The sequence below is a fragment of the Syngnathus acus genome, chromosome 13 (assembly GCF_901709675.1).
Source record: "Syngnathus acus chromosome 13, fSynAcu1.2, whole genome shotgun sequence".
NCBI classification, from domain to species: domain Eukaryota; kingdom Metazoa; phylum Chordata; class Actinopteri; order Syngnathiformes; family Syngnathidae; genus Syngnathus; species Syngnathus acus.
In genome coordinates this window covers 2,876,897-2,890,435 of record NC_051098.1, presented here as the reverse complement: position 1 = coordinate 2,890,435, position 13,539 = coordinate 2,876,897, and the positions used below count along the sequence as shown (strand labels likewise).

General features: G+C 41.9%; 1 protein-coding gene across 2 annotated transcripts in view; it reads right to left on the bottom strand.

The window, feature by feature from the left end:
- Positions 1 to 7,189: 7,189 nt before the first annotated feature.
- The window catches only part of kcnj13 (potassium inwardly rectifying channel subfamily J member 13), a 61,568-nt gene continuing 55,218 nt past the window's right edge, over positions 7,190 to 13,539 (bottom strand). For both annotated transcript variants that reach the window (XM_037268445.1, XM_037268446.1), the window contains exons 2-3: positions 10,692 to 11,219; positions 7,190 to 8,628 (exon numbers count right to left, since the gene is read on the bottom strand). In XM_037268445.1, coding sequence (XP_037124340.1) covers positions 8,054 to 8,628; positions 10,692 to 11,219 — 1,103 coding nt within the window. In that variant the 3' untranslated portion in view covers positions 7,190 to 8,053. The remainder of the gene's footprint in view (positions 8,629 to 10,691; positions 11,220 to 13,539) is intronic.

Sequence of the window (13,539 nt, the reverse complement as noted above, 5' to 3'; positions counted from 1 at the left end):
ATATATATATATATATATATATATATATACAGTGCCTTGCGAAAGTGTTCGGCCCCCTTGAGCATTTCAACATTTCGCCACATTTCAGGCTTCAAACATAAAGATATAAAATTTTAATTTTTTGTCAAGAATCAACAACAAGTGGGACACAATCGTGAAGTGGAACGAAATTTATTGGATAATTTAAACTTTTTTAACAAATAAAAAACTGAAAAGTGGGGCGTGCAATATTATTCGGCCCCTTTGCGCTAATACTTTGTAGCGCCACCTTTTGCTGCAATTACAGCTGCAAGTCGCTTGGGGTATGTCTCTATCAGTTTTGCACATCGAGAGACTGGAATTCTTGCCCATTCTTCCTTGCAAAACAGCTCGAGCTCAGTGAGGTTGGATGGAGAGCGTTTGTGAACAGCAGTCTTCAGCTCTTTCCACAGATTCTCGATAGGATTCAGGTCTGGACTTTGACTTGGACATTCTAACACCTGGATACGTCTATTTGTGAACCATTCCATTGTAGATTTGGCTTTATGTTTTGGATCATTGTCCTGTTGGAAGATAAATCTCCGTCCCAGTCTCAGGTCTTTTGCAGACTCCAACAGGTTTTCTTCCAGAATGGTCCTGTATTTGGCTCCATCCATCTTCCCATCAATTTTAGCCATCTTCCCTGTCCCTGCTGAAGAAAAGCAGGCCCAAACCATGATGCTGCCACCACCATGTTTGACAGTGGGGCTGGTGTGTTCAGGGTGATGAGCTGTGTTGCTTTTACGCCAAACATATCGTTTTGCATTGTGGCCAAAAAGTTCGATTTTGGTTTCATCTGACCAGAGCACCTTCTTCCACATGTTTGGTGTGTCTCCCAGGTGGCTTGTGGCAAACTTTAAACGAGACTTTTTATGGATATCTTTGAGAAATGGCTTTCTTCTTGCCACTCTTCCATAAAGGCCAGATTTGTGCAGTGCACGACTGATTGTTGTCCTATGGACAGACTCTCCCACCTCAGCTGTAGTTATCTGCAGTTCATCCAGAGTGATCATGGGCCTCTTGGCTGCATCTCTGATCAGGCTTCTCCTAGTTTGAGATGAAAGTTCGGAGGGACGGCCGGGTCTTGGTAGATTTGCAGTGGTCTGATACTCCTTCCATTTCAATATAATTGCTTGCACAGTGCTCCTTGAGATGTTTAAAGCTTGGGAAATCTTTTTGTATCCAAATCCGGCTTTAAACATCTCCACAACAGTATCTCGGACCTGCCTGGTGTGTTCCTTTGTCTTCATGGTTCTCTCTGCGCTTTAAAGACTATCAAAGAGCAGGTGCATTTATACGGAGACTTGATTACACACAGGTCCATTATATTTACCATCATCAGTCATTTAGGACAACATTGGATCATTCAAAGATCCTCACTGAACTTCTGGAGTGAGTTTTCTGCACTGAAAGTAAAGGGACCGAATAATATTGCACGCCCCACTTTTCAGTTTTTTATTTGGTTTAAATTATCCAATAAATTTCGTTCCACTTCACGATTGTGTCCCACTTGTTGATTCTTGACAAAAAATTAAAATTTTATATCTTTGTTTGAAGCCTGAAATGTGGCGAAATGGTGAAAGGTGCAAGGGGGCCGAACACTTTCGCAAGGCACTGTATATATATATATATATATATGTACATATGTATGTATATATATATATATATATATATATATATATATATATATGTATGTATGTATATATGTATGTATGTATGTATATATGTATGTATGTATGTATATATATGTATGTATATATGTATGTATGTATATGTATGTATAAATATGTATGTATATATATATGTATGTATATATATATATGTATGTATATATATATATGTATGTATATATATATATGTATGTATATATATATGTATGTATATATATATGTATGTATATATATATGTATGTATATATATATATATGTATGTATATATATATATGTATGTATATATATATATATGTATGTATATATATATATGTATGTATGTATATATATATATGTATGTATATATATATATGTACGTATATATATATATGTACGTATATATATATATGTACGTATATATATATATATGTACGTATGTATATATATATATATATATGTACATATCAGTCAGCACTGTTGAATCAAATCTGTCGCACACTTTTTACTTTTTTTCTAGCCTCTTGAAATCTGCTGGGATCGCTCCGTCGGAGCCCATGGCAATTAAGGACGGAGTAACTGCACTTGACGATCCCAGAGTCTAAAAACGTGTGACTCTGACTAGAAAAAGTCTGATTTGTATTTTCGCTCATGTAGGGAGCGCTTCATCACCAAGCTGCTAAATTATCTTTGAAAATTAGTGTGTGTTTGTGTGTGTTTGCGATGTGTGCATCAGCCATAGCCAAATCCAAATACCTCACAGCACAGCTGGTGTTTCCATTTCAGTTCGTCTGTTGCTTGAAAATGGCGGCTTGAGTCTTTGGTAGAGAAACTGTGTGTGAAGTCCTATTATGTAAATTAGCTGAGCTGTTAGTCACAATCCAGTAAAACCCAGAATGGTTTGGTCCTGGCCCAGAAATAGGCAGCTAAAGAATAAACATTGGTTGTCTCGCTATGGAGACCCAACACTATGTATCCAAATAAAAAATAAAAAACAGCTTGACCAAGATGATTTGCGTATTTAGAGATACAAAAAATTGTTGGTTGGTACACATTTAAACTACACACGTTCCTAATAGTGTTGTTTGAGCAATTTTGAACCATCGTTGGAAGCGTAGGTAATGCTTTACGTTTTTTGTGTGCTGAATACACACACAAATAAGTGTTACAGAATAGACAAAAAAAACATGTTAAACAATTATCTTGAAATGTTATTGTAATTTGCTGTTTTTGCAACCCTCCAGCACCACCCACCCCTTATCCCATTCTCCTCCAGTCATTGCTGCAGTAATGTGTGCTTTAAAATCATGTCGAAGTAAAAGAGTCACAATGTAATGCATGACAGAAGAGCAGTCAAGTATAAACAGCGATGTCATCGAAAAGTGAAGAAATACATCAGTAATTGCTCAAGAGATCTGATCTAGGCCCTTTATTCTCTCTCTCCTACAAGTCGCATGTTGTAGCCTACCTGTATAGCAATGACTACTGTGTGTATCACTTACCCTCTTGAGTATTTTCTTGTTGAAAAGTGACCATGTATTTTTTCATAGATACAATGGTATATATAATTTGTTTTAGTAGAGGCTTATAAGTCTCCAAGCATAAATATGATCAGTGAAATATATTTTTGCGCTTCTTAAAATATATTCTGTAATCACAGTTGCTAAAATAAAATACTAAAACATGATGTGAAACAGTCTCATTGATAGGAGATAGATTGAAAAATCCTTGAATTCTGCCTCACTATCTCGCAAGCATGAGGGAAGACAATTTCTTGTATGAGTCATCCAGTGTCCATTATGTTGTTTTTCTGCCACACTATCAAGCAAGCAAGCATGAGGGAAGACAATTTCCTGTATGAGTCATCAGTGTCCATTGTGTTGTTTTGATTACAAACACGCAATGCAGGCCACATGATTCACCTGATTTAATAGACTAGGCGATCTGGCTATTTTTCTACGCAGCTCAGGCATCACTGCCATCTTGATGTCGTCCATGTCCTCAAAATGGGTCCCCATGAGCTTGGTAAAGCGGGAAGTAGGGAACTTGCTCCAGTCTAACAGCAATTCTCTACTTTCCCCGGAAAAATCAGATGCCCAGAATTGTAAGATGATGCAGTGTCATGAAGCTGCCACACTGAGGGGGAGAACTCTACAGTAGTTACGGTTTCATATCCTTTGTAACTATAATAATGATGATAATAATGAGTCATAAAACACAGAAAAATATGTTCCCAGAGAACAGTTGTAATTTCTAGACTAAAAATAATGATTGTTTCTTATGTAAAAGATAATTTTTTGGGGAGATGAATGTTGGGTTTTCATTAGCGGTAAGGGATAAAATCATTGTAAAAACTAAATCAATAAAATGAAATACCTCACTTGGTGTGGAATGTCATAAATCATAGTCTAAATTTCACTTTTTGAATTAAACTGGAATAAATTGTTCTAAAAAAAATATTAAAATGGATTATTAGATAAACGTGTCCGACTCACAGATGTGTGGGTCAGCACTCGAACCTTTGCTCCGGCTTTCCTGTTTGGGTTTTTGCACGTTCTCTCTCCCGTCTTTGCGTTAGGTTTTCTCTGTGCTCAGAAACATGCATGTGAGGTCCACCACCACCACGTAGAGGCAGCATTGCTACTGTAGTTGTTAGGTCATTTTCCCCCCTGACATTAGTCTTACCACTTGTGTCTTGAGACTTCATATTGAAAAAAAAGTGTCTCTTGCCAGCTTGTTTAGAAAATATTTATTTCTTGAAATGTACACTGTACAAAGGCACTACAACATTTGAGACACAGTGACATCCCACCCTCACAATCATACACTGTGGAGTGTTCTTTCTCATTTGTCTGAAGCAGCTAAAGAAATTTCCTTTATGAGAACTAATTGATTGTGCAGCGATTTTCTATCATACCAATGACAATGCAAGCACCCATTTGTGTATTACAACACATAGAAATATGTCATCTCCGATAAATAAAAACTATGATTTTACATGATTTGTGCAATGTTTTTTCTAAATTAAAAGTGGTCATCTAGAAATCAATTGTCAGTACTTTTCCATCAGTTTCTTTGTTCGAACATAGAATAAAGGATTTTCATTTGCCATTTTAGTCCACAAATTTCTTCATGAAACACTTTTTAATCAACATACTCTTACCTTGAACCCAAATTGATCTGTTACAATAACATAGCAACTGTGTGTTCATTCAACCATTGTAACAACAACAATTAAGCATAGTGTATTAAAGGAGATCTTGTGTTTTTGTGTAAAATGTTGGCCAGCTTCTCTTAGTTCTCTTATTATTCATTAAGTATTTGATGGTCACAGACCAGCAGCATCAATGCTCTTTAAGAACAACAGTGCTTTCTGTCCCTTCTTTATATACATAAAATCTTTACTACCTCTTTGCACACTATTCCTATTTTAAAATATTCTATTTGCTCAATTAGTAAAAAAACAAAACACGCAATGTGGAAAAAAATTAAAGGTTCATATAAAAAATTCAACGACAAATTCCAATCATTCAACATTTTCACTTTAGCATTGGTTATAGGCTATTACAATTACCTTGCAATTACCAGTGTAATCTAAATGTCTTTGCTGATTTGATGGAATGACAATGGGACAGATGATCCAATCAAGACAATGTCACAGTGTCATTAACGGAAGTATCAAATGTGTCACCCACGTTTTGCTAATACATTCATCATTGACTATAGTTTCTTTTTTTAAGAGTCCCTTTTTACACACCATTAAAGATGCTAACCGGCTTTCATCAAAGGGAACACGGTTTGCCTGCTTGAAATGTCATGAATTAGCATTCCTCAGAGTAGTGAAATTAACTGTTGGGAAGGCACAAAAACTACATTCAACAATGCAAAATGCTGTAGTCAGGGTCTCTACATGTGACTCCAGTGAGGTTGTATAGACACTAGTCTACAGTTTCAATGGACGTGGATCTTATTCAGTGCCTGTGGGTGTTCAACCTGATGCATTTATTTGAATTTATAAATTTTGGAAAGAGTAACTACACTGCAAGGAAAAGGTTGCATTATTGGGTGCTTTTAAACAATATTCATGACCAGTTGTTTGTGTGGGCTGTGTAATTTTTTCCCCCCCGCTCTCTTTTACAGAATTATTTTGCTGTGCATAGTCGTAACACATTAAACAATCGTACAGTTTTCACTGGTGTGGTCAAAACCAAACTTTGGCAGATGCATAAAGCGGTAAGAAGGGACATTTTTCACATTTTGAGTGTTAGTATGCATGTATCTGGCTTCAAATGAATGTTTTGGGATTGTGAGGGGAAAAAACAATCTGGAGGAAATCCATGCAAGCACTAAGGGAGAGGATGTCAACGGCAACAGAAAGATCCAGATTATGATAGTAAAGATAAAACAGATTACAGTACTATATAATATGTTAATTCATGGCAACACAGTGAACTAGAGGAACGCATGTCTGTCTTACATTGAAAGGTATAGAGGCTTTGCAGTCACGTGGTTTTATCACGTGATTTTGTGTTATGCCGCCATCTTGGCGGTCAACTAGTCAGCTCGTTCCTACGTGTTTGTATGGATTGTCTGATTTCTGCGCTACGTTTTCACCGATTTCTTCCGAATTATGGCTGATTTGCTATCCACGAGTTAGGCATTTGGATGAAGACTCCAAGAATCGTCACAGAGAGAAGTTGAACCTTGTTGGCACAACGGATCCGTACCTTTTACCGAGAAGCATGCTAAAATCGCCCGAGCATTTTGCAACAGCCGACCTGCCTGAACGCTCATATCCAGATATTTATAATTACCTGGTCGATTTGTTTTGTAATGGCATTTCATAACTTGACATATTAAAAAACTGAATAGAGTGAAATCATTCAGATACTGTACCTGTCTGTTCAAGTTGCTACCATTTTTATTATTTGTTTATTTTTGCATGATGCCACATCTGATTGGCTTGAAAACTTAACCAATAAATATAATTCAATATTTACATTGATAACGTTTTCAGGCATCAGGAAAAAATAAACACAAAATAAAAACGGGGGGGTGAACTGAAGAAATCATCCCATTCCCTGCCTTGCTGCTCTTGCTGCCTTTCTAAAAATGCACCCAGCATTTTCAACAATCATATTTGTATCATCCCATATTGTATTATTTCACATTTTGTGAAACAAATCAGGGGTGAATAGTTTGTTTACATACCTGATATGAAGTCCTCATTGCATATCCTTGTGTAAATCGTAGGTTCCATCGTTCACGACGAATATCCGCGATCCATTTATCACGTTTTTTCATGTTCGCCGGAAATCTATAGAAGCTAAGATTTGGTTTATCGCCTCGTCTATTGCTACATCCAACAGCACAGCAGGTATCCGGCATTTTTAAGCTCAAATAGCAGCAGATATAACAAGAAAGCGTGTGTGAGTCGTTGACCGGCACTGAAAAGTTGACCGCCATGATGGCCGCCAAGCTAATGTGGGTAGCTTGATGACGTCAGCTGCAAAGCCTCTATAGAGTTTAAATCTTGGCTCAATTCTTCCAGAATGTGTATAGTTACTTGTTTAAATGGACCTTGCAATTGACTGGCCAGTACAGTATGGAGCTCCGGACGTCATATGACCATTCCCTTTTATTTTGGCAGTAAAGCAGCACCAGTATTCCAATGCCTAACAATTGAGCGAAGTGATAAAAGTAGCGTTTATCCATCAACATTCCGTCCAAGTTAATTCACATCCCACTTAGATGCAAAGGACACAATGATACAGTACACGCTGGAGAGGATCTTGGATAGTCCTGATCGATCAAGCGTGAGGGGTACGTGTAAGTAACTATATGATCAAGTTCCATCAGCTGATTCAGTCACTGACTCACAATATGAAGTGATCGCTTCACAGGTGGTTACTGCCACAATGAGTTGTTCTTAGCCCTTTTTAATGTCTGCTATACATTTATGACACATTGGTTCTTGTTTTGCTAGTCTGTTGAGTGATTACTCAAAGGGGTGACATGTTTTCTATACTGCCAAAGCCGCTTTGTGTACATTTAGCATTGTGGGAAGCATGGCGTCAACGTCCGGAGCTCTATAGTATGGTGGATCCAGCTTCAAGTTCAGTCTTACAAGGAAAAGCAGTACGGAAAATGGATTGATAGCTTTTAATCAGAATTGGGCCTGTTCAGTTTCACCCCTTAAGGTCAATCTGTGCTCATTCTCTGGGAACACATGAAATGGTTAACGATTAAAAATTATTAAACACAAACTGTAATTTCCCTAGTCATCTACTTTCCAGCTGACAAAATACTGCGTCTGTTCCTTATCTACCCTCCACAAATGTACCTCATGCACTGCCCTTTGTCCCAGTATAATCGCCTCGCCAGTATTCTTACTCCATCCGGTCGCTGCCATCACCGTTGATCTGCACAACACAGTCCTTGTCCAAAGGGTCCTTAGAGTGCATAGTGTCAAAATGATGGTTGCTCACCACAAACCTTCCACAGGTATCCACCCCCAAGGCAGGTGCAAAGCAACGGTCAAACTGGATCTCCTGGCGCAGATAGGAGGTCCTCTTCTGGCAGGTGTCTCCTGTTCCCTCCTGAGAGGCTGATAGGAACACCACCAACTCAAAGTGATGGGATGTGCTTTCACGCAGGGCTGGGTAGAGGGGGCTCCGGCGGTCCAGTGGATGGTAAAAGGTGAGTGGGAAGATGAAGAAAGGGCAGGGATGCTGGCCCAGGTGGTCCACATAGAAATCCAGGGAGGTTTGGTGCAGAGGTTGGCCTTCATGCTCCTCATAGAGCACAGCACTCACCTTCACATCAACCAGAGGGCGCCGCAGCAGGTTTGTGGCCCGTATCATGAGGCATGTTTGGCCCTGGTGCTGTCCCACCACGCCTTGGTGGCTGAACTGGATGGCTCCGGCTCGCTTCTGAGGACAAGATATCTTGGCCACAAATGCACCTGGTAGACAATTGAGAATCAGCAAATTACATTCCTCATAACATCCCCTTTTACTGCGCAAATAGGTGCTTTTTGTTTGGGTTTTGGTGATGCACTTTCTTAAAGATTGAGCAGTCTTTCTCAGAAAATCTACTCTGAACCCACAACCTGTCTGGTAAAAAGAAAAAAAGTCAATTTATTTTTAAATAAAAACATCATTCATCCATTCATGGCTTGCATGATGAAATGTGAGGATGACCTACATAAAGCAGAAAAATCCAGAAATTGTAAACCACCTCCGACCCTCCCTGTGTGGAGTTTGCATGTTCTCCCCGGGCCTGCGTGGGTTTTCTCCGGGCACTCTGGTTTCCTCCCACATCCCAAAAACATGCTTGGTAGGCCGATTGAGCACTCCAAATTGTCCCTAGGTGTGAGTGCGAGTGCAAATGGTTGTTTGTGTCTGTGTGCCCTGCGATTGGCTGGCAACCGGTTCAGGGTGTCACCCGCCTACTGCCCGTTGACGGCTGGGATAGGCTCCAGCACACCCGCGACCCCCGTGGGGACTAAGCGGTTCAGAAAATGGATGGATGGATGTTAACCATAATGACCTTTTCTCAGACACATTCAATAAACTGTTCAACAGCAAACTTTGATCGCAGATGGCTTTGTGTGCCCCTCAACACAATGTATACACTGATTTAAAAAATATTTACTTGATTAATTTACTTTTATTTCTAACACTTATGGATTTTGAGTTTTACTTATTTTGTCCTTTTGATCAACTAAAGCTTGTGCAAAAGATCTTCCCATGAGTTATAATTTATAGCCATGATAACTTTACTGACGCAACCTCTTGCTGAACTTAATCCTTCATTTATAAATATTGCAAACTATTCCAATACTATGGACCGCTTTAGAGTTTATATACATTGTAGCGTCCTTCTGGGGGCGTGCCTTAGCTGGAGGGAAAATATCTAATGTGCTCGCTTGAAAACGCAGGTTATCATATTTTATGTAGTTATGTATGTGAAAAAACGATCTGTATGTCGGAATTATGTCGGAAGATGTGAAAAAACAGTCATTTGAGTGAATTTGAGCGTAAACTCACTCTCCACGATCGTTAATGTTAGAATAGTCTTAACAAGTCGAGTGACGATTTATGTGTTATGCAGTCACAAGTGGTACCAAGTCAGTGACAGGACAGAAGACAAGGATGATTTTACAGATTGGAGTGGACAATAGTAGGAATGTGCATTTAAATTTTGGTGGAAATTGGTCGTAGTTTTTGGATGTTTAGCAACGCTAAAGTTGTTACTGAGAAAACAGATGTGACTGAAACTGCACTTTCGCTGGCGATTATCAATTTCAACATTTCATGACTAGCAGAGGCTGGGAATGTGATATAATTTCAAGTTGTTTTTTTTCATTGTATCATTTTGGATTCCAAATCCATAGCAAGATGACATCTTGCTACAGTACATAAAAGCAGCGGTGTTTACTGCTGGCTTCCCTTCTTTTGCCTCCAGCTAATACCGTGACGACATCGTGACGTCAAGGAATAGTATGTAGAGCACAGATGCCAACTCAAGGCCCGGGGGCCAGATGCGGCCCGCCACATCATTTTATGTGGCCCGCGAAGACAAATTGTGCATCAACTTCGTGTGTCATTACTAGAATTGCAAATTGTCTTCACTTTTAATATCTTTTTTTTTTTATATTTGACCAGTTTTTACTAGTCTGATTTGAAAACGAGTGAGTTATTTGTCAGTATTGTAGCTTTTACTGTATATAATATGAGGTGCTCATACATTTATTTGGGTTGACAGTCATAATGGCCCTCCGAAAGAAGCTATGACTACAATGTGGCCCGCGAAAAAAATGAGTTTGACACCCCTCTACATTGTAGAGTATGGACCTATATTGTTGTCAGAAAAAAGAAATTGAGGGCGGATTTGGTATCAATGCCCCAAAAAATCATCTAGGAATGATTTTCCGTTCATTTGTTACTGGCAACTTGGCTTGCATTTCATTCCAAATGTCTTGAGTTGCATGTTGGTCGATAGAAGGGTTGCGGAATAGTGTACCTGTGATGAATGCTTCAAGCATGAGCCCCAGCAGCATCTGCACAGCCAGCAGTGCTATTGCACTTGGACAATCCCCACTGGGGAACATGGTTCCATAGCCGATGGTGAGCTGCGTCTCAAGGGAGAATGAAAAAGCGGCGGTGAAGCTGGTGATGTGTTTCACACAAACCACATGCCCCTGCGGGGGTGCGTCATGATCCAGCACATCCAAGTCTCCATTGATGTGGGCCAGCAAATACCAAAGACAAGCAAACAGCAGCCAGTGGGCCACAAACGATGCACAGAAGGCTAAGAGGACCCATCTCCAGCGCAGACCCACTAACTGTCCCCACACGTCATGCAGGGCAATCAGCCAGGCTCGGCTTGACGCTCCGAGCCACGAGCCAGAGGAACACAGCGGGGGACGAAGGGTGCAATGTCCATCTTTGGTGACCAGACGTTGTCGCTTTGGTAATGATAGAAGAGGGGTGGAGGACACCTTGCCATCCAGAACGCTGCTATTGGATTTGGTTGTCATCTTTAAAGATCCTGGAATAAATTAAATAAACACAAGTTTGATGTTTAATTTGTTATCAAAGCTAAAAATAATTATATATATATATATATATATATATACACACACACACACACACACATTGGGGAGAACAAGTATTTGATACACTTCTGATTTTTCAGGTTTTCCCACTTGCAAAGCATGTAGAAGTCTGTAATTTCTATCATAGGTTCTCTTCGCAGCGCGGAGCTCTCCGGAAAATCAAAGGGAGGTGGTCTCTGTTTCTACATTAATGAACGTTGGTGTACTGATGTCACGGTGTTGAAAGTGTCTTGCAGCCCTCTCCTAGAAACACTTTTCATAAACTGCCGGCCGTTCTATTCACCACGGGAGTTCTCCTCGATCGTCATGGCGGCTGTTTACATTCCACCACACGCACGCGAGAGTGAAGCCACGCAGATGCTGGCTGACCAGGTGACAGACATGGAGAAACTTCTACCAAATTCACTAATCACTGTTCTGGGTGATCTTAACAGGGCGAACCTCACACACGAACTCCCCAGATACAGACAGCACATAACATGTCCCACCAGAGGGACACAGACACTGGACCACTGCTACACCGTAATTAAGGATGCATACCACTCTGTGGCTCGTGCAGCTTTAGGACTCTCGGACCACTGTCTAGTTCAGGAGTGGCCAACCCGCGGCTCGCGAGCCGCATGTGGCTCTTTGCCGGGTTTCATGCGGCTCCTTTTACGTTCGGGCCCGCGAGCCGCATGCGGCTCTTTGCCGTGTTTCATGCGGCTCCTTTACGTTCGCTTCGCTCCGGGGGGGGGGGGGGGGGGGTTAATGGGACGTCAAACGCTGCGTGTTCGCTTCGCTTCGGGGGGGGGAGATGTGGCTCTTTGCGGGACACAGTAAAAAAATGGGGCTCTTAGTCTCTGACCGGTTGCCCACCCCTGGTCTAGTTCATCTGATCCCGGCCTACAGGCAGAAACTAAAAACTTCTAAGCCTGTGGTGAGGACTGTGAGGAAGTGGACAGTGGAGTCCAGGCAGGACCTACAAGCCTGCTTTGACTGCACCGATTGGGGAGGTTTTGAAGCTGCAACTTCAGACCTGCATGAACTCACTGACACTGTCACATCATACATCAGTTTTTGTGAGGATCTGTGTGTGCAGACTAAGACCTTCTGCACGTACAGCAACGACAAACCTTGGTTTACACCGAACCTCAGGAGGCTGCGCAAAGTCAAGGAGGAGGCCTACAGGAGCGGCGACCGGGACGTGTTCAAGCAGACCAGAAACACACTGAACTGAGAGGTCAGGAAAGCCAGGAGGTGTTACGGGGAGAACCTGGAGAGACATCTCTCTGCCAATCCTGATCCCTCAACAGTGTGGAAAGGTCTGCAGAGCATCAAGGGCTTCAAGAAACTACCCCCCCGTCCTGTGGAGAGCCCAAGGCTTGCTGACCTGCTAAACAGGTTCTACTGTAGGTTTGATCGGTCCTCCCACACAACAGGACCTCCTGCAGCACAATGAACGTACTCACCTCCCCCCACAACCGCTCTGTCCACACCTCCATCACCGTTGTCACCTACTCTCTCTCTTGCAGAGGCCGCGCCCGCACTCCAGATCCGCGAGGAGGAAGTGCGCCAGATGGTCCGGAGACAAAAGATCAGGAAGGCACCGGGCCCAGATGGCGTGTCACCTTCCTGCTTGAAAGTCTGTGCTGAGCAGCTGGCACCCACCTTTGCACGGATCTTCAACCGTTCCCTGGAGCTGTGTGAGGTGCCCTCGTGCTTCAAGAGCTCCACCATCGTTCCAGTGGCCAAGAAGCTCGCCATTACGGGTTTGAATGACTATAGACCTGTCGCTCTGACATCTGTGGTCATGAAATCTTTCGAGAGGTTAGTGCTGAACCACCTGAAGGATGTCACGGAACCCCTGCTTGACCCCCTCCAGTTTGCCTACCGGGCAAACAGGTCGGTGGATGATGCGGTGAACATGGGACTGCACTACATCCTGCACCACCTGGAAACCCCTGGAACGTACGCCAGGATTCTGTTTGTGGACTTTAGCTCGGCGTTCAACACCATCGCTCCTGATATCCTCCAACAGAAGCTCATCCAGCTCGCAGTGCCTGCCTCCACCTGTCAGTGGATCACCAGCTTCCTGACCAACAGGAGACAGCATGTGAGGCTGGGGAGCATCACATCTGACACCCGGACCACCAATACTGGCGTCCCTCAGGGGTGCGTCCTCTCCCCACTGCTCTTCTCTCTCTACATCAACGATTTCTCCTCAGGTGACTCTCCTGTGAAGCTCCTGAAGTATGCAGACGACACCACTCT